At 46.5% G+C, this 22651-nt stretch overlaps 1 protein-coding gene across 5 annotated transcripts in view; it reads right to left on the bottom strand.

The window, feature by feature from the left end:
- DMPK (DM1 protein kinase) overlaps positions 1-22651 on the bottom strand; it is an 817401-nt gene that overhangs the window by 66563 nt on the left and 728187 nt on the right. For 2 of the 5 annotated variants that reach the window (XM_085625614.1, XM_085625615.1), the window contains exons 13-14: positions 6054-6127; positions 5534-5620 (exon numbers count right to left, since the gene is read on the bottom strand). The exons of 2 other annotated variants lie outside the window; for them this stretch is intronic. In XM_085625614.1, coding sequence (XP_085481740.1) covers positions 5534-5620; positions 6054-6127 — 161 coding nt within the window. The remainder of the gene's footprint in view (positions 1-5533; positions 5621-6053; positions 6128-22651) is intronic. One more of the 5 variants, XR_014968671.1, reaches the window with a different exon arrangement.

Raw genomic sequence — 22651 nt, 5'->3', positions numbered from 1 at the left:
ACTCTTCTGGCCTAAACCAGTCAAATCAATGCTCAATGCCTCGGAGCCTGACAATGCCCCACCACTCTTGTTTTCCCTTCTCCTCTCACTCCATTCACTAGCTTGACTACTAACTTCTCTATAACTTGCTCCATCTCCCACCATCTATCCTGAATCCTCATTTTAATGCAAGGTCAATGAACAACAATTGGCAGAACATCCAGAATCTGCTCTATGGCATCAGCCCAGACTTTACCTTCATCACCGAAACTTGGCTAAGAGAAGGCTCAACCTCCATGGTTCAGAAAGCAGTGCCGGCCAGCTACTAATTCCTATTAAGAAATGTTTCAAGATGATTGATAGAATAGTAGTAGTCACTTTCAGGAGTTCCTTATCAGCTTCCTAGATTTCACCACTTATGAATGCAAATTGTTATCTATCAGCTGCTCACTGTCCCCAGCCTTTTACAGGCTAACACTGAACAATCCAGCTTCCATATATGCCTTCTTCAATGCCATCATGAACATCATAATTTGCCACAGCAACCTCAGCATGTTGGGTGATCTGAATAATTGGTTTGAAAACTCTGATCTGCCACAAGCCACATCCCTCTTATCAAATTTAGAATCCCTTATACTCCTCTAAATAGTTATATAGAGAAACTTGATGGAACCGTCTCAAAGCAAGGCCGCATCGCCATAACATCAAATCAACCCATCATTTAAAGTAACACTCATATTGTCCACCTAAATTTGAATTGTCTCTCAGACTTTTTTATTAGACTATCAGCAACTGGCGTGACCCACAGTAGGCCATTGAAGAACCTTAACCTCAGAGTTCTCCAGTAACAATTGGTCTACTTCCATTCAACACTGGAAGTACTACAACACAGACTGAATGTTAGCAGGACATACCAAGATGTGAAGATACTGAAGACAGACACATCAGACCTTAAAGAACAATGAAAAAAATGATCTCAAGGACAAAATCTGACAATAGTGATACTCAAGAATATACAAACTGTGATCAAATAAACAAAAAGACTCCACTACTCCCATTGCATTCTCGTCGGAATTCACAAATCCATAATGCACTGCTCCCACATAACCCTCACTTGTAAGACATCTGCCACACACTAGTTGATATTATCATCTCTAAAGCCAAAAACATGGAAAACCACCACATGAACAAGTCGACAAGCAATCTCCCACTGGCTGCACCACCTACCAAGTATTCTCACCCTCCTTCAAGCATACTTCGTAATTAGTTTTGCGGAATCCCTACCTTTGCGAATCCTAAATCAAAAAGGTCTCAGGACGACCGACCCATCCATCTTTGGACAAGCTTCTAATTCCATTCCTTGGTAAACTCATTAAATGATCAGGATTTAATCTGATCTCCACTTTCTCTACTTTGGACCATCAAACAGCGGTCTGCCCAGACAAGGGAACTAAATATGCCTTAATCGCTAATTGGGATGATCTGAAGGGCATCACTGATCCAAACTAGGTTGCCACATTTCTGATACTGTACCTTTCCTTTATTTTCACAAGGTCCATCATTGACCACTACATGAGAGAATGAATGATCACAATATTAAATGTACTGTCCTGCATCGAATTTCTTCTCACGTTTCTGAAGCATCATGCATTATTTTTCTTCTGCCATTTTCTCCAGCTTCCTTACACCCAACGCCTTCATACTGCAGAATTCCACCATTTCTCCATTCCATCTTTATTGCATATCTCAGAGCTTAATCAGACCTTAATAAATCATTCAACTTAACTAGTTACAACTATGTGGATGACTACCAGATCCTCCTAAGTCTTCAGAGCATATTGAACCTCAGCTGCTGTATTTTAGGCCAGTTCCTCCAAGCAGTAGACCACTGGATGCTAATCAACCACCTCAAACTCAACACATCAGAAACAGTGATTTTCACCATGGTAAATTAGCATATTCTCACCCTCCTACCATTAAGCCCTCAGGACGTTGGTCCTGCTTAAACTACCTCAATGAAAGTAAAGTGAGAAATCTGGGATTGATCATGGAGAATAAAGAAAATATCCAACAGACAACTTCTGTGTTTATGTATATGGCTCCAAATCTCCCCAGCCCTGCAAGCCCTCCTCAGTTTGCCAGTAGCCAGACATAGCTCATTCAAGTCTGTGCTTCACCCACTGGAATACCTAGAGCATTAGGTTCACCACCCTCTACCAACTAAATCCCCTTGTAGGACCCTCCATTCTAGAGCAACCCTTTCACCCCCGCTCTAACCACCTTTTCAGGAAACTGTGTTGGTGATATGTTCTGTTCAATTGAGTAAGATGTGGAACCTGCTGCTGGCACAAATAGAGGGTATTTACAAGGCTCAACTACACTCACAGTATGGTTGTGACTGTAAGACTGTGTGTCACATTTGAAGCTCTCCTGCTTTGACATCTAACTCTTCCTGCTATCTTCTGATAACCTTAACTACTGTACACCTGCATTAGTACTGATACTTACCCATCCATCTGATAATTGTAGGTATCCTTAAGGTCAATTCAGTCTTGCCTCGTTCTGCTTCACTCCATGCTTTAAGTCAGCTAAATGTTATCTTTCACATGTTTGAAGCACCTATTCATAAGCTTTTTAGGGCCCTCATCAGGAATATGAGGTGCCATAAACATATAACAATATAATGTAATACAACTGCTCATAAACAAGCAGCTGTACATGTACCAGAAGCCCGTAAAATCAAGAACAAAATTACACAATTTATTGTGAGCCCCAAAAAAGCAGAAAATGGTTTTGATGTATTGTCAAAGTACTGTGCTTAACCAACTATCTCATTTATGTTAAAACACTGTTATACCTAATTAACGATGTATGAATGTAGTTATTGATAAAGCACCCACTGACATTTGTTTGAAAACACTAAAACATTTTACTGTTGATTTCCAAATTTAACACTGAAAATATAAAATGTAAAGAGTTATACCCTTTATCCCAGATGTGATCAACATCCTACTTGCATCAATTTAGTGACCTTCAACAGCAATAATACTACTCCGGAAGCCATGACCAATCACTAATTAATAGCATCTTCCTTTAGTTTTCAATAAAGTCAGTTGTATTCAAATCTCATACCCTCCGATCACCATCTTTAACTGTAACCTTCCCCTCTTCTTTCAAACAGCTCTTTGGTATCTTTGTTGTTCTATAGCACGCTTCTCAAAAATAGAACCAAACACACTAGTACACTTAACTGTGTGCACCCAGAACATCTTTTCAGTATCCCAAACTAACGTTTCCCAAAACACCACCAGATGACCAGGGAAGGATTCAGACATGGTTCTGGTCTAATTTATGAAGTTGGGCACTCAACATTCTGCAGTGAGACTAGTAAATGTATATGTTTTCCCAAATAATATCGAATCCTTTAGTAATGCCATTTGTCTGTTTGTATTTGTTAAGCACGTGATTGCCCACAGACGTCCTGGTGCTGATTTTGAGAGAGATATGTATAGACTGAATGATAATGTAAGTTACAAAGAGATTACCCATATTTTTAGCTGTTTCCTGAACTTCAGCATGTTTGTTTTGCTTCTTATGTCCACGGAAACAGAATCCACTGGATTACTAGTGGGAATACAAAGAATCTCCTGGCTTGTTTTTTGATCTTTTGGACATGGAATACATGTGCTGCGGAAGATTGCAATACTCTCCCTGGGGGAATACCAGGAGATAGTTGTTTGATAAAACCTGATCCTTGACCATCAAGCACTTTGAATCCAATATATAAACGTGTGAACATAATTTGTTTTTCTACTGTGAGCCAGTGCAAAGTCTGGATGTGTCCCATCAGACGAACAGGAAAGTTTTGCACAAGCTGGAGTCGCTGGACTTCATTAGACGGTAAACCCTGATACAATGCAATAGCATAATCTAATCAAGATCCTATTATAGCCTACAAAATAAACTTCTTTAGGAATGTAGGAGAGAATTTTCCTTAGGAACTTCAAGAGTAGAAAACAAGAAGCTGTCACCATAATATTATATGGAAGAAAAGTAAGAAATTAATCAAACTTAATCCCAAGAGTTCTTCTAGCTCTTGCAGGGGACTGCCAAATGTCATGAATCTGTAGCCACCAGTTAATAGTCCGGCAAGAGGGAGGGCCCTACATATTAAGACTTTCATCTTATTGGAGTTCAATTTTAGGCAATTTTCTGCCATCCACTCTGCAACTGCCTTTAAGCCTTGGAGAAAGTTGAGTCTTGTCACCTCTCCAGCTCCATTTCATAGCAGGATTATTTAAGGCGGTGTCATTCCTGGATTAAATATGCTGGGGGCCACATAGAGACTAAAACAGGCAGGATTTAGGAAGGACCCATGTGGAACTCCACTATGTAGAACTTTGGGACGTAACCCGCATAAAGCCATGATAACCAATTTGCTCCAATAGGAAAAATATTATTGAAGCCATTCCACTATATAGCTCCTACATAGCTTTACTAATGCTGGTACCAGTTTATCTACCAAAATCTAGAGGATACAGGACAACAAGAGGGAATACAAAAGAATTAAGATAGACCTATACGCTTTATGGCAGCAAGGATAGGTACTTGCCTAAAATAACACCACCTTGCTACAGGAAGGTACCTACTCAAATTGCAACATCAATAACTTGACCATACCACAGTAGTAGTATGTGCTGGAAAGCCAAAGGGGTGGTGAAATGCCTATAGATGAAAAACCTACATTAAGAACCTGAACTTTTTATGCATGTTGCTGTTGAGGATTGAGAATTCAAGTGCATGAAGACATGGCAGCAGGAGTGAGTTTGATTGTGTCGAGAGATGGTGAGACATGGGGGTGAAGTGTCTAGTGCAGGGAAACTTATTATCTTGGGGTGTGGCGGAATGAGATTCTGGAATAGGATTAATTGAAAATAGGGATAGGGTGACGTAGGAACTCAGGGACTGAAGACATCCGTTCAACAAGTGTAGAACCGCTTTGTCGATGGGTTGGCAATAATGCAGTTTGGAACTACAAGCAAGGGATCTTGGAGTGTGCAGGAGGTGGGCTTGGTGTGAGGAAGCCATGAGATTTAGGATAAATGAAGCCCAAAATGTAGGGGTGGAAAGTCATATGGCCTAGAAATGGAGCAGCATGAGGTCTATATCTGAAGAGGCATCAGTCCAATAGAAGAAAGCAATATGTTTTACGAATGTTTAATATGGAGTCTAGGGCTCAGGAGACATAAAGTTGAGTGGTGAAGAATTCAGACACTTGAGGCTCAGAAATGGGAATACAAAGGGTCTTGGTTTATTTCAGCTTTCCGGGGCCAACCAAAATCCTTGTTATGAATAGGTGTCATCTAGTCTGAAAAGTAAAATCTATGTACCCATAGGAATTCACTTCCTCCTGAAACATCTACTGTGCCATTCAAAATAACGCAATATTGCCACGTGAAAGTGTGTTAGAAGCAACACTATAAAGACTTGACAGATTAGCTATAAGCAAGTAGGTTAGTCAAGATGTGGTGAGCAGCAGGTGGTTCTCAAATACCCTGGAGAACAGGAGCAGATGGCGGTAGAGCGGCATCACAAGTGGGTATTCACAAAGTGGCGCAGCCAATGTCACGATGCCATCTAGCTGGAAAGAGAAAGCAGAAGTTAGCGTTTGTCAGCATTAGTCCATGTCTTGTAATCATGGGCGAAACTGAATAATGGGTCACAACGTTGCTACAGGGTATTGTAGGTGGGGAAGGGTCCATGGCATTAATGGTGTTATCCAAATACATTATTTTTCCTGAGCTCATTACAAAGTCTTCTTATTGCGGGGTGCCAGTATGGCCTTTCTGCATATTGGCCGTTTGTCATCACCTGGCTCCCCCAACCACTCAAGCCCTATACCTATATAGTTGGGGTTTAAAGTGATATATATCTCCCTCCCATACACACTTTGCCCCTTCTACATGCCTCCCAAAACATTATGATAACAAGTTGATTGGTTAAAGCAGGGGAAACTGAAGTATTTTGTTAATTACAGAGGGCATTGTTTAATAGTGTTTGGGTCAAAGGCTTACATTAGCAGTCTGTTCCAGGCCCCACCGAAAGGGCAACGGGTAAAGGTGAGACCGGAGCTGAATTATTCCTGGAACTGGGGAGAAAAAAACACATAGAGACAGGAAGGATGGATATGGAGACAGTGCACTGGCTCACATATGAGAATACAAAATCAATACAGTATTCAAAACAAACAATACATATTTTATTTATGTAAGGCCTGCCAGTGAAAATGAATGGGGTGTAATAAGACATGTTATTGATATATTGCAAACAGCACTACTAATGAACCTACAATCACATGTTTGAAATTACAAATCAAAAGTCAAACCTCACCTTTTTAGGTCTCAGGCTGGTGAGAGCAGCGCGCATGTGCTGCCCTCGGCATTCGAGAGCTTCTTGGAATCAATACAGATTCTGAAGCTCTCGGAGGCAGAGTTGAAGCCCCGCCCATCTTTTTAATTGGGTAGCGTCATCTTCCATGTAAAACGCTGGCTTCTGATTGTAAAGGATGCTTCTTGGTCCCTCCTTGTTACCGCCTTGTCTCCTTTTGGCCCGCCAACCAGGATTGGATCGTTTACTGGCGGCGTGACACTCTCTCCGTCATTAGTCAGTACACACTTTTTTTTCTTCGCATTCGGCTTTGGCAAGTCAGCCGCGTGTTTATTTTCGCATCACGCTTTCACTTAAAGTGAAAGCGCAATGCGAAAATAAACACGAGGCTGCCTTTGCGGTACCACGCTTGTTTTTAACTGCTTCTCCTCTTTGTGTGAATCTGAGTCGTTGCTGACACACAGCCACACCAAAGAAAGGAGAAAGCGCACCCAGCTGCTCCCTGTGGGGAGGTTGCTGAGCTCAACCATGCTCTCCCTTTAAACCTGGGCTCTAACTACAATTTTATGGATGCATTTTTCTTTCATTTGCGATATCTCCCGCGCATTTTTTTAACTGCTTCTCCTCTCTGTGTGAATCTGAGTCTTTGCTGACACACAACGCTAGTGCTGGTGAGGCACTATACTTTGTATCACACTCAGACTGTTGCGGGGCAGACAGGAAGCTTTTGTTGTTGCAGAAGAAAAAGGAAATGGTGTGGGGAAGGGGTGGACCCCACTGTAATGTCGCGATAGGACGTGGGCTAGCCCACACCTATCGCTGTAAACAGGGGAGTGTTTAATAACCGAGACCCCCGTCACGGGGGATAGGCCGAATGGTCTCGCCCCTGCGGAGACCACGTGATGTATCAAATAAAGTGCCCAGGGCTCTGGGCGGGGATTCACTGCAGGATCACCCTAGCACTATACCGAGTGTCCCGTGTGCTTTGTATGTGCATGTAGGCCCCCCCCTTCAAGGCCCACGATATTACACTGGCGACGAGGGTGGTGACTCTCACCTGCCGTGCACCCTCTGTCCGTGCGCTGCCTCCATCGCAGTGCCGGCCTTCGCCCGGGACCTCGCCTGCTGCTCTGGGTGTTTCCCCGCTCCGCCCTGCTGCCGGAGCGTCGCGTGGCGGCCCCGCTACGCCCTCATCACCTGCCTGGCCTTCTCTGCTGCCGCCTGGACCGGGACTGTGCTTCGTTGTCCCGTGAGGACCCGGGAGTCGCGGTGAGTGTGCGCGTGCCCCCTGCTGCCCCCTGGTGGCCGCCTGCGGTACCGCACCCGCCCTCTCTGCCTGCCTCGCCTGCCTAGGACCTGGCACCTGCACCACGTGCAGCGTCTGCGCACCTCGCGCACCGGCCCTCGCGCCTCAGCACGCCTGCTACAGGTCCAACCTCGCCTGGGGACGGCCAGCTCCAGCCCGCTGCGGCCTTTTCGTGCCCTCACGCACGCTCGTCGTGGAGAGCCCCTGTGCCCGTTGTGGGTGCCCCTACCTTGCCACGGTGCACCGCGGTGGCCCCAGTCGCCACCACGCCAGCCTCCTGCAAGGACTCGCCGTTGCTGGCTCCGCGCTGCTGCCATCCTGCGAAGTAGTTGCTGCACTCCAGGGCCGCGATGACCACTGTCCCTCCCGTGGAGCCTTTTGAAGTGTCTGGCCCGCCGCCGTCTCAGTCGGTGAGGTGGAAGGAGTGGATTGAGCGCCTGGAAACCTTCTTCGAAGCCGCGGAGATCAAAGAACGGCGCCAACGGGCCATGCTGCTTCATTTGGGCGGTAAAGGTATCCACAAGATCGCAAAGACGGTCCACGAAGTTGGACCCCAGAAGACCTACGCTACGCTGCGGGATGCCATCACGGCGCACTTTGAGCCTTATGCGAACCCGGATTACGAACGCTTCCTCCTTCGGCAAGCAAAGCAACTCCCAGAAGAATCTGTTGATGTGTTCTACGCCAGGCTGCGAGAGTTAGCCAGCACGTGCACCCTCCCCGACGAAGAGGATGAAGTGCGCGCGCAGTTTATCCAAGGGTGCGCTTCGTCCAAGCTGCGTGAGCGGGTGCTAGAAGAACACAACATGCCGATGCGTGATATCTTGACCTTGGGGCGCTCGAAGGAACTTTCGAAGGCGAGAGCCGCTCACATGGAACTGAAAGGCCCGACGACGGTCAAGGAAGAGCCAGTGTGCGCCGTCCAGTCCAACGCCCGCAGCCAACGGCCAAAGCTCAGGAAAACACCAGCTCAGGAGTCCGGGCAGAGTCCGAAACCTCGCCTCTGTGGGTGGTGCGGTGGCTCACTCCCACATGACGGAGCGTGTCCAGCGCAAGGGAAGACGTGCAGTGCCTGCGGCAAAGTCAACCATTTCTCCAAGGTGTGCCGCTCGAAGCCAGCCCGGCGAGGGCACGGTCCAGCAAAACCGGTACGCACTCTAGAAGCAGGACCCGTCGAGGAGTTGTCGAGCAGCGACATGGATGACGATGAAGCCGCAACGGTACACGTAGTGCACATGTTGCATGCCCTGTCGGACGATCCACAATCCGCACCCATGTGCACAGTAAAAGTCAAAGGGCACCCAGTGGCAGCGCTAATCGACACCGGAGCCACGATCAATCTCATGGCGCTCAGCGCGTACAGACAGCTGCCCGATCAGCCGGCCCTCCACCGCACCAATGTCCAGGTGTACGCTTTTGGGACCCGCACCCCTCTCAGGATATGCGGAGTATTTCAACCAGAGCTGTCCCATGGCGAAGCCTGCCTCACAGCCAAAGTGTATGTGTCCAGGGAAGGGTCCGGATTCCTGCTTGGCTGCCGTACAGCAGTTGACCTGCGCCTCATTCAGTTCGCGTGCGCCCTCCAATCACCAGGCCTCGACCAGCTGGTAGCTGATTTCGCACCTCTTTTCAATGGCATCGGATGCCTTCAGGGCCCAGCAGTGCGACTGCACATTGACAGGACAATAGCCCCAGTGGCCCTCAGGCACAGAAGGATTGCGTTTCACCTTCGGCCGAAGGTGGAGGCGGAGCTCCGCATGTTGGAGGCGGCAGGGATCATCGAGCGGGTGACAGGGCCCACGCCGTGGGTATCCCCCATCGTGGTCGCTAAGAAGCCAAAACAGCCGGACGCCGTTCGCATATGCATTGATATGCGCATCCCGAACTTGGCGATCAAACGAGAGCGCCACCTGACGCCCACAGTGGACGACATCATAGGCGAACTAGCCGGCTCCAGGTGGTTCTCCAAGATGGACCTTCGCTCCGGATACCACCAAATCCCGCTCCACCCTGAATCGCGCCCGATAACAACGTTCTCTACACATGCTGGCCTGTGGCGGTATAAGCGCCTCAACTTTGGGATCTCCAGTGCGGCGGAGGTGTTCCAGAACATCATCAAGACGGTACTCCAAGGACTGGAAGGGGTGCTCAATGTGAGTGACGACATTCTGGTCCACGCCCCCTCTCTCGAAGAGCACATCACCCGCCTCCACGCGGTGTTCGCCCGCCTGCAAGACCGCGGGCTAACGCTACACCGTGAAAAGTGCGAGTTCCTGCGGAGGGACATCAGTTTCTTCGGATACCGATTCTCCGACAAGGGGATGGGACCGGATCCCGCCAAGGTCAAGGACATCCAGGAAGCACCTGCCCCAACGTCAGTGACCGGTGTGCGGAGTTTTCTGGGGATGGTCACCTACTGTGGCCGATTCATCCAAAACCTAGCAGACCTGACGGGACCGCTAAGAGACCTCACCAAGTCGACGGCGATGTGGACCTGGGGCCCGGTGCAGGAGCAGTCTTTCCAGCAAACCAAAGCCGCTCTGTCAGCAGACACCACGTTGGTGTACTTCGACCCACGCCAGGAGTCCCAGTTGGTCGTCGATGCCAGCCCCACGGGCCTAGGAGCAGTGTTGTCACAACGGCAGAGCTGCGGCGAGTGGGCGCCAGTAGCGTATGCCAGCAGGACCCTGACGCCCACCGAACAAAGATACTCACAAATAGAGCGGGAAGCGATCGCTATTCTGTGGGGGTGCCGCCATTTCCATATCTACCTGTATGGGCACCCATTCACGGTCATCACGGACCACAAGCCGCTGGTACCACTCTTCCAAGGCTCCTCGTCTCAGCCCCCTCCACGGATCGAAAAATGGATTTTGCAGTTGCAAGAGTTTCAACTGACCGTGGAGTACCGACCAGGCTCGAAGAACCCCGCGGACTTCCTCTCACGGCATGCCAGACCAGTCACGCCACCGGAAGCGGCAGAAGCCGCGGCAACGGAAGACTATGTCAGAATGGTGGTCGAGCGTTCCCGCCCACTCCCTATGTCGCTACAAGAGGTGGTCGCAGCCACACGAGAGGATGACTGTTTACAGCTAGCGATACAGGCGGTCCGGTCAGGAGACTGGCAGCCTCTTCAGTGCCCTTCACCCCTGCGGACGACGACTGCCCAGACCACACTGAAAGCACTCTACCTGGTGCGACATGAACTGTCGGTGTCGGAAGAAGGCTGTCTCCTGCGAGGCCCGCGCCTAGTCCTGCCAGCCGCCCTCACCCAACAGGCCGCGATCCTCGCCCACGGAGCCCACCAAGGGATCGTCAAATCCAAAAGTCGCCTTCGAAGCAAAGTGTGGTTCCCTGGTCTAGACAACCTGATAGAAACTCTAGTACAACGGTGCCCTGCGTGCCTAGCCACCAGTCTTCCGAGCAGACCGGCGCCGGTGATTACGGAAGAAGGGCCTCGGCGGCCATGGGAGAGAGCAAGTGCGGATTTTGGCAGCCTCCCAGATGGACGCTACATGCTAGTAGTAGTCGACGACTACTCCAGGTATCCAGAGGTGGAGTTTGTCCAGTCTACATCAGCGGTGGAAGTCATCCCAAAGCTTGAGAAGATGATAGCCACCCACGGGCTATTCGGAGAGCTACGGACGGACAATGGGCCCCCATTCACCAGCTCAGAATTCGCAGCCTATCTCGTGTCCCAGGGGACCAAGCACCGCAAGATTACCCCGCGCTGGCCGCAAGCCAACGGCGAAGTAGAACGCATAATGCGGACCCTCAAGAAGACTATTCAAATTGCAGTGTCAGAGTCACGCAGCGTAGAGCAGTCGATCTATCAATTTCTGCGAGAGTACCGGCTCACCCCTCACTGCACCACAGGGGTATCACCAAGCCGCCTGTGTTTCGGCCGGACTGTGACAGACACCATTCCCCACCACGCCCTGTGGGAACGGGAGGAAAACCCAGCGAACTCGTCAGATCTGCGGCGAACCCGGACCAATGCTGCAGCATCTCAGAGGAGAGGTGCCCGAGAACCGACCATCGCAGTGGGCGACCAAGTCCTGGTTCAGGACCGACACCCCTCCAGCAAGTTCCAGACACCTTTTGAAAAGGACTCATGGACTGTCACAGCGGTCAAAGGTACCATGGTCACTGCCCGGAAGGGTTCGGAGATCGTCACCAGGAATGTGTCGCTGTTCAAGAAGATTCTCCCCACGGAACAGGCCACGCCTTCCAGCACGCCAGTCCAGAGAGCTACACCCGACAGCCTGCCAGCCGACCCCGGAACCAGCGCGACAGGCCAAGAGTCACCAGGCCCCGGCCTCCTGTCACCCTGCCTGCAGGAGCCGCCGCCACCGACCCAAGAGCCAAGGGGCAGCCAGAGCAGGTACCATCTCCGCCCGTGCCCCCAGCCATCCCAGAAGTACAGAGACTACGTCACCAGTGGCTAGTCGGCGACTGGAGGTCGAGTCGCAGCCCGGACGGGTGGCCAGGAGCCGCAGAACAAGTAAGACTGTTTCAGTTTATTGAACATGGGGTTTGGAGCTAGTGACCCGGGCCATGAGAGACTGCCGAGAGGGCTGGTCACGGAGGACTAGAAGTGACTGTTGGGAAAAGTTATTCAGTTATGCGTTTTGTTGTTATTGGGTTGGGGAGGAATGTAATGTCGCGATAGGACGTGGGCTAGCCCACACCTATCGCTGTAAACAGGGGAGTGTTTAATAACCGAGACCCCCGTCACGGGGGATAGGCCGAATGGTCTCGCCCCTGCGGAGACCACGTGATGTATCAAATAAAGTGCCCAGGGCTCTGGGCGGGGATTCACTGCAGGATCACCCTAGCACTATACCGAGTGTCCCGTGTGCTTTGTATGTGCATGTAGGCCCCCCCCTTCAAGGCCCACGATATTACACCCACATTCCCTCCTGCGCGAGCCCTTCGCTCCCTTGCACGCTCATCTCACTCGTAACAAACGTTTCACCACATTGTATATAGGTAATCAGGTGAAATGTTAATACCATTGTTTGCGAAAACAGGCTCTGGGGACTATCATTGTAACTGTGTACTGCAGGCGTGGGGTCAGGGACTTGTAGGGGAGGGGGCAGTTTGGGGGGAGTTGAAGGCATGGGGGCAGAGGCCATCTCTGTGCCTGTCACAAACCGTGTTTTAGATGCAAAACGTGTTGATATTGTACTTGCAACAGTGTTTACACTCTTTAGTTAGTTCTTGTCCAATAACTGTGTTGCAAACTCTCTTTTTTAAATCTCGGTTTTTCCCTCTCTTGAAGTTGTTGGTGATACTGGGTCCAATAAAGAACAGCGTATAAACCTGTGTAAATTGTTAACGTCGTTTTTTGGAGGTCTTGAAAATTGTTGCCACGCTATGATCAATCTGAGGAAAGAGGCAAAAAGTGACGTGATTTATTTTACATATACTAAACTGTTCACCCTCTTGCCTGTACCGCATAATGTATCTCAGCCAATATATCCTATCCCCTGCCCACAAGGCGGAACACTACTGCCGCCTCGACATCTCTCTCGCCCCGTGGGTTCCTCTCATCCAGCGATCATGTCACCCCGTAGCTGCCGCCCTTCCCCATGAATTATCTTCCTCGCTCCATCTTCACTCCCGGTGGCTGCCTCGGACCTGCTTTGGCAGAACACTTCCCTCCAACAGTCTCCCAATCTCTCTTCTCCGCGAGAGCCTTTCCCGGGCACCCGCCCACCATGCCACAGACTTCAGAATCTGAAATCATCTCCCATGCAGCTGGTGGGAGCAGCTGCATTCCTGCAGGTCTGAAGCAGCGGAAAGGCCTCGGCTCCCTGTCACCGCCAGAGGAGGGGGCCTGACAGCCCACATGCTCACTGGACGAGGAGGTCACAGCTAACGGAGACCCTGGCAGAGAAGGCCTGACCCCCACCGCAGCTCATTAACCACCCCGTCCCAGTTCCCACCTGCTGGTCGAAAGAACACCCACCTGCTGAATAAGGAGGTCTCGGCTCAGACAGGTTTTGGCAATGAAGCATCTGCCCTCTCTCCCCCCCCCCCCCCCGCCGCTAGATCGGCATATATCCCAGCGAGTCCAGACAAGGCTAACTGCACCATTAACACCCCTCCCCTCAATTAGTGGAGGATGCCCGCACCACTTCCACTCCCCCCCCACCCACACACTTACTGAAGTATAACCCCAGCACCAGTGCTTTTCCTGTTAGAGGAAGATGAATGCACCCACCCTCGTCCTGCACCCCCTACTTTTCTTGCACAGGCATCGAGACCTGCATTGCCCCCCACTCCCCGAGTCCCCCTAGCCCTTGCTGCAAGACTTGAGTCCACTCATTTTTAGAGCTTAATTTATCGCACAAGTGATTGCATCGCCTATTGTTAGGAAATACTTTACCATCTATGCAGAGCAAGCTTTAGCACTCCCCAGAGTAAAAGCCGGCTGTCCTATCTCGTGCTATTGGCGGTTTGATGGATCATTCCGTCTTCTAGAAATTGCTTCACAAGAATGTCTGAGGGTGTCTGCTCCAGGGTTGCATAGTTAATTTATTAGTGTGTCTCAGAAACAGAGAGACATGCTGTGTTTCGGCCTTGGGTGTCTTGATCACACGATCCCACTTCAACTAATGGGTGCCATATATACCAACAAGCATTAAAAATGCAATAGGTCTCGCCTTTCATTAAGTTAAAGCCATTTGCTTTGCTATACAATACCATTAGCAAAGCAAATGGCTTTAACTTAATCAAAGGCGAGACCTATTGCATTGTCAATGCTTGTTACCACAGAGCTGCCTAATTAACTGTGAACCCACCTCTTAACCCGTCACAGATTTCATGCAACAAATCGCAGAGAAAAAAGATGGTACCTCACTCACATGTACTCTTTGATTAGATGTATCTCACTGCACAGATGTTCCAGGTAAATGCCTTGATTTTCAACTTCCATACATGGACAACAACTTGCCATTAACAGTACAAGCATATCCATCAAGAATAATACGTGCGTATGAAAATGTATATAACGTAAACATAACAAAGCAATTACCAATAAAAGGAGGTTTCAAGGAGGAGACAAGATAGATGTTCTTACAAACGGGGGGGTGGGGGGGGTCTGTATTCATTTGTGGCTTCTGTGGATAAGCAGTCTGTGCAGTTATTTCTCAACGATGAGTTTCTGAGGTGAAGAAGTGAAGGTATTTGCTGTATCTGTGTTGGTGGAGTTTCAGATTCTTACATACTATGCCTTCTATTCGTCTATTCTATTACAAATGTTGGGAATTATGCATGTTCCCCTACTCAAGGCTCTGCCTTTATGCGTGATGGGCTGTCCACACTTAATGGTGATAATACAGGGAAAATTACGGCTACCTATTTACTAAATAGAATTCCTGACCTATTATTTAATGCATAACACATCAAATCAGCTGAACAAGTTAGCCAGAAGACCTCACAAGTATCCAACACCTCACAAGTATCCAACACCCCATAGGTATCCAACACCACACAAGTATCCAACACCGCACAAGTAATCAACACAGCACAAGTAGGCCTTATAGACCCTGATCTCTCTGTTTGAGCCAGAAGCAGGATCCCAAGTCAGACACAAGTAAAAGCTCACATAAGAGTTTGCCATCTTGATTTGAAGTAGGTAAAACCTGAGACAAATAGCATGCGGAAATTACTTGCAGCTCTGATCTGCATACCCCGGACAGGGTGAAATGGAATTCCTCATTTTGAGACTGTAACTTCGAATTATGTGCAAATTGTGCACGAGCTAATTACTTCACCCAAAATAGTGCTAATAAGTGGGTGTGCAATTTGCACCTGGGATTTGCTATTCCTCTGACTCGGGCATGAGGTTGGTTATCAAAATGCTGGCAGGTTAACCATGCGGAAGTTCCTTGTGCCCGGCAGCGCTAACAATCTCTAGCGTGATGATGGTTAACCCTCCGACATGGAAACTCTACCTCTAATGGCCAGGGGCTTTCTGTTTGACACGTGTCAGAGTTTTTACAGTTGCATTTATAAAGTCACATCCAACAACTTCTATTTACTTATAGCCCTTCTGCCTCAATCCCTTGAAATAGTTTTCCAGGCTATCTCTTCTTTGCCATTGGAGTACTGTGAGTGCCTCTACCTCGCTCTTCCCAAATGTATCGTCCTCAAACTCCTGGTAATACAGAATGCTGAAGCTGAACTACTCCTCAAATTCAGGAGACGCTATCACATCTCACCCCACCTTGTTACCTTTCATTGGTTACTCATCACCAATTGTTCTCTTATGAAGTACCATTGTTCCCACAGAGAGCTAACAACTTGGGTCCATCTTCATTCGTGATCGATTCACCAAATGTCACCCTGTTCATCTCATTTGATCCTCAAAAGATAATTTGCTTCCCATCCCATGAGTTTGCCAGTTCCACTTGAGAGGCTGTGTTTTATAAGAATTTGAAAACATGTTTTTCCACTAGTCTACCTTTTATGAACATCGTTTTCCCTTTTCTGTTTTTTGTAGGTTTCTGTTTCATATATTTGTCTTTTGACCAAGAGTAGAACATTCTAGTTAAGTGCAGAAGTGTGCTATGAAAAACAATCTCATTCGTTCAACCACCTCGGTATTGGATGACTGAACAGCACACAATAACCCAAGAATACATTAGACAAACCATATAACATTCCATCAACACTGTTCAGATGTGCTGCTCAGTCCGCTGTCACCAATCTACCAGCAACCTTTACCATTCAACGATGCATCTACACCCCAATGCCTGGAACGACATCCGGTGGCCCCTCACCCTTGGAAGCCCGCCCATCCCCATGGACCACGCACGCAACCTCGGAATTATCCAAGACTCCGGACTCAAAATGTACCGCCAGATCAACTCTGTCGCATCCGCCTGCTTCCACACCCTCCGCCTCCTACGCAAGACCTTCAAATGGATCCCCCTCAAACGCAGAAAGACCGTCACACACGCCCTCATCACCAGCAGACTTGACTACAGCAACACACTATATGCCGGAATCAACAAAAACCTCAACCGCAAACTTCAAAACATCCAGATAGCTGCTGCCAGACTAATCCTCAACTTGCCACGACACTGCCACATCACCCAGCACCTGCGCACACTCCACTGGCTCCCCATTGAGGCAAGAATCACCTTCAAGATTCTCACCCATGCACACAAAGCCCTCCACAACCCCAGATCAGCATACCTGAATAGCCGACTCACATTCCACGCACCCCAAAGGACCCTATGATCAACCCAGCTCTCCCATGCCGTCGTCCCTCGCACCAGAAATTCCAGATCAGGAGGCTGCTCCTTCTCCTTCCTCGCGGCCAGAGCCTGGAAAGCCCTACCGCTCCACCTCAGACAGACGACATCACTCCCCAACTTCACGAGGGACCTCAAAACATGGCTCTTCGATAGACCTCCTCCTTGATTGACAGGACCCTGCGCCTCCCCCTCCCCCCAGCACATTGAGACCCTTATGGGTGAGTAGTCGCGCTCAACAAACCCATGATTGATTGATTGATCTATTGCAGTGTTCCCCAAGTATACCAATACTTACAAAAAATTAGATAGCCCCCCCCTCCCGCCCCCAGGTTCCTTCATAAACACAACATGGCAAAAAAGAATTTCGTTTACAGAACCTTGTTGCCTCAATAGCACATCCCTATATTCACAATAAGATGCACATCAGAAGTCTTATTTCGTTTTATTTGGCATACATACCCATAAATTGTATCACATGTTAAAGCGCATTTTTAGATATTAAAACATCCGAGAAGGACACATTTCGAAACGAATTTCCAACCTAAGCTTACTTACAGTAAGGTATAATAGTATTAAAATTACCAATTAAATCAAGCTCTATAAACCCTTGAAATTAAGAATCACAAGTTTATAAGCAGCCAGACACAAAATGTTATCACTGTCGTAAGAAGAGAATAAATTGAACTACATTTCTCAAATGGTCACTATGAAAGACACAGATTCTTACATTGTAATAATCCATGAGACAACATTCCGTCATAAAGGTCATAAAAGAACAGCTTAGATCTTATTCTGAGAGATAGCTGTTTAATGAACCATTCTGCGTACATTAGCTTAAACAGACCTCGCCCACATGGAAACAACACCTCATGAAAACTATTTAACTGGCTATGAATTTTTTTTCAGGCTGGTCAATGGCCGGTGGTGAACCGGAGTGGAACAAAAAGTCCACAGCCACATAAACAAGATACACTACAAAGGTCCCTGTCATGAACGGCCACATCTTATTCTTCCCATCATTACCAAATAATAGGTTGACAGAACATCTTTACCAGCCAAACACACCAGGCATCCTTCACTTCAATCAGTGACCTTTCAGCAATGTATAGGGTGCTTAGAGTCCAAAAAGGGTCTGGGTCTATAGAAAAGGCTATAGACCCTCTATGTAACTGCTAATACAATGAACTAACAAATTGTATTTAAAATTCAAGATGGAAATATCTGTGCTGTAAAAACATTAATCCGTCACACTGTTAATTGAAATATCTTCAGCAATTTGTATAACACCAATGAACCCAGGGATGATTCATATCAACATAAATGTTGATACAAAAAAAAAAACGTTCAGGTCTAGTTAACATTGTTGCAATCTGCAGTTGCTAAGCCCTAATGTTAGAGAAAGAAAGAAGTTTGACCAAAGGCTCATGGTCATTTTATTTTTAGCAATTTGTGTTTTCAGTCTTCCACCCTCATAATATTAATTACTATACTCTGATTCACAAATCAATAATTATAAGCTATGGTATGACTGAAATGAGTGGGAGAAACAAAGATAATGCTTTCTAAAATGAGCTTAATATCAGGATCAGCCCAGCTGATCTGCTGAAACAATGCTCACTTCTATCTCACTCATAGACATAAGAGCTGAGGGGTGCACAAGGATCAAGAGCTGACAGTGTACCATCTTACTTATACATGTTTTATCTCATGGACTTGGTTATGATCTATGTTTGTTTGTTTGCAAAGCTTGCTTTGGATGCACTGTTTGTATTTCTCTCACAGCACAGTCCTACATTCAACAGTACATGTTAAACTAACTCATACGCACCAACATGGCACAAATATGCCTTATGCTATGAGGAAATACCACACATTCATCTGACAGTGCACACTAGACAGACCTTATCACACTTATAAATATAGTACAGATTTATGATATAGTCAGCTGTCGTCTAACACCCACATAACTTACCACACAACAACGCATATTCCGCCCTGTCCAGATATACTTAAAATCACCATTTAATGACAATCTAGTAAACAGTCAGCTTGGGTCAGGTAATGGACAACTGTTCACCCCTCTAAAATGAAATAAACCTTTTGGGCTCATAGATCTAAAAACGTAATAAAATGCAAGACACCCTTAACAAGCTGGGGCATGTTTGTTTTTTGTGTTAACCAATAGGAACCATTATCAAACAACACATTTTACCAACAAACCTTCACAAAAAACACAACCAAACACCACCAATCAATGAAAAACTAACAACTGTTTTGAAAGGGCACCAAGACTCTACAATTGATGTGGTGCCATATAAATGATATAATTCACTATACACATGATGATAACTTGATGCTGGGAGCTCTTTAATGAAACACTCATCTAGTTAGGGCTTTTGTCACAAACATCTTAGTTATCATAAAATTACAAATATATGTTTATCAAAATTCACACCACTCAGGTGCTTAGTTTGGTTAGCAATTATATAATCATTTCTAAATCTTTTAGACTTTTGATGCATTTACTCATATGAATATTGTGGTACATATTCACACAAAAAAAGTAATCATGTTTTCATCATTGTTGTGTGCATCTTGTCTGTGTTTGGTAACCTGGTATGAAAAATCTCAATTGCTTATCACTTGTAGATGCTCTATTATCTTTTTTTCAATTTACAGGTCTTAGTTTATTTCTACATCAAAGAGCAGGCACAACTTAGAGCACAGATCACACACCCAAAGACTCCAAAGTAATTCTGTAACTTATTCTCAACTTCTCAAATGTCCGATATCACATGTACGCAGATGGCACACACCTCTACGTTAAGGTCCACTCACTTGAAGACATCAAGTCCCTTAACTCGGTGCTACAGAAAACACAGACCTGGCTGGCCAAAAACCAATTAAAACTAAACACCCGCAAAACAGAATTCCTCTTAATCGCTCCCCCCAGCCAAACAACCATCATCCGCGAGTGGATGAAGCACCTAACTGCACTCGACGGCCAACCTCGAATTATAGACTCTGGGAAATCGCTAGGAATAACTCTGGATAATAAGCTTAATATGCAGAATCACATCAGCGCAGCAACGAAAGGAGCACATTTTCAGATGAATACCCTATGAAGACTGAAACCCTTCATACCCGCAAATGACTTTAAACAGGCAGTTAAGACTCTTGTAATCCCTAGAGTGGACTATAGGAGGGTCACTCTCTGCGGCCTTCCCAGATCTATGACAGCCCCCCTTAGAGCCACAATCAACTCAGCCGCTAGACTCATGACAGGCTCCAAAAGAAATTGTCACATCTCCCCTGACCTTTGTGCCCTCAATTGGCTACCTCTCGAGGCCAGAATCCAACTGAAAATTGTCTGCATGACACACAAGGGACTTCACCACAAAACCCCAAGATATCTAGCGGAGAAATTGGTACCATCGGCTGGTATCAGAACCACTAGGAGTTCCGATACCTTTCTACTGAATCCACAACGATTTTCCAAGAAGAAAACATACAACCGTACCTTCTCAGGAATGGCCCCCAGGATATGGAACGCCTTGCCCCCAGACACGAGACTGAACCCGTCCACGACATTTTAAAAAAAAGAAGTGAAATCGATTCTTTTGGTCAAATTCACTTGAACTATTTTATACAGTTATGTATATATGTGCTAATCTATATTAGTTACCATTTCTATATTAATCTAACTCATAGTATTTTTATGCTTATGTCTACCACCTATATTTGCCCTGTAAAGCGATCTGATACCCGCAAGGGTCTTGTTCGCGCTATACAAAACATTCAAATAATAAATAAAGAAAATAAAGAAAGTAGTAAACATTTTCAAAGAGCTTGATAGTGAGAGATTTCTGCAAAACAGTAAAGGGTGCAGCTGTCTCTGATGTGTTGGAGAAGGGCGTTAATAAATGAATTTCTCCAACAGAAACACTGATGTTATGGAAAGAGGTGGATTTGAACATACAGCAGTTGATTAGTTCCTTTTGGCGGTGCAGAATAGCATCTGTTTTATGTGTGGTGAATTTAAGTCTAAGATGCACTTCTGCTGTTATGGTAAAACATCCAAATGTTTTGATAGAAGAAGCAGGAGTTGAGGAGAACGTTTGGTGTGCCCAGAGTCTGAATATTGGTCTTCACAACTTTCAGGGAAAACAAGTTCTCATTCATCCTGGTATGAATGTTCACAATGGTGGGAATATTATGCTTCAATTTACTCAAGGAGACCAACGAATAGCTGGGTGACAGCCACATTAATGTGGAAGCTGCCTCCTAAAGCTGTTATGATACCAGTCAGAGCACACATGCAAATATGTACTAGCACAGGTGAAACCATGGAGACAATAACGGCAAAGATCCAAGCGTTTAGGAGTGATCAAAGACAAACTGACTTACGTGTTTATGTCGGTAATGAGGATCTGATTTAATCGTATGTTGAAAGTGAGCAGATACTGGCACAACAATATATCAAGGGTAGATAATGATTTTGTGATTTAAAGAGTTTATAGCTGGTGAGATGTAGGGTCTGTGACAGGCTACAGAGAATCCAGCAGATTAATACTGAGTACAGTGTGTTATTTTTGTGCTTAAATCTTGCATCTTACTGAGTTAGTGATGATCACTTGATCTACCTGGCCATTTACTTTCACAGTAGCTGTGTAATGGTGCACAAAAACCAGTGCGCAAAATGCACAATAAGGCCCTGATTACGGGAACAATACATATTCTAGTGGGGTATGATCACTGGCTTCATACCTCTCTAATGGGGTAAGGTTACTGAGACAACAGCTTTCCGAGAGAAACATTTTTACCATTGCAGCAGCTGTCTGGGCCTCTAATAGCAAATCAGGTTAGCCATATTCACTAACACAAATATCTACTGCTCTGAAAGTCCTATATGCAAAAACAACAATTGATGGACAGAATGCAGAACAATGTCATACATTCACCCCAGTACAGAGATCTGGGCCTAAATCCATCGTTTTTTTGCTCACCATGCCATTCCAGTTTGAACCCAGCCATATGCAAATCAGTCTTGACCCTGTGCCCCATGGGAACAGTCCAGCCCGAACTGCCAAGCCAGGTCCTCCCTGGACTGGAACCAAGCATCCTAGGACCGGTTTCGGGCTTTCAGCCCTCGTCAGCCAGGATAGCTTGATTCCAGTGGCATGGAGAGCAAGGGACTCACGTCTGAGCATACCCTTCCCACTCGGGGTGACAAATGCAAAAACAACAATTGATGGACAGAATGCAGAACAATGTCATACATTCACCCCAGTACAGAGATCTGGGCCTAAATCCATCGTCCTATAGACATTACTTATTGTGGGTATGATTTGTCAATTAATCCATCCACATAAAAAAGGGGGTAATGATTATTCACGGACTGTCCAGTTTCAGAGGATTTTTCCTATATTGGGTGGAACAATTTGAAAAGACTTAAAACCCTTCTTCTAAAAAACAGTAAGAACGTTTAAAACACCTGTACCACCTTTTGGATGGAGGTCCTGTTCTAGTTTCACAAAGCTAACATTAATTCACCAGATTGGGGGAAAAACCATTCTTAAGTAAGTCGAAGCAAGACAATGTTTTCAGCCTTGTGTTTCAGAACAAACTTACAAGTTTCAAGATGGTCGGGGAAAAAAATTCAGCCCTCATCCACCAAATCACATATTTAACAATTATTCAAAATGTG

The sequence above is a fragment of the Triturus cristatus genome, chromosome 9 (assembly GCF_964204655.1).
Source record: "Triturus cristatus chromosome 9, aTriCri1.1, whole genome shotgun sequence".
NCBI lineage: Eukaryota > Metazoa > Chordata > Amphibia > Caudata > Salamandridae > Triturus > Triturus cristatus.
Note: the sequence above shows the minus strand (reverse complement) of the source record. Positions and strands in the feature narration are given on the sequence as shown.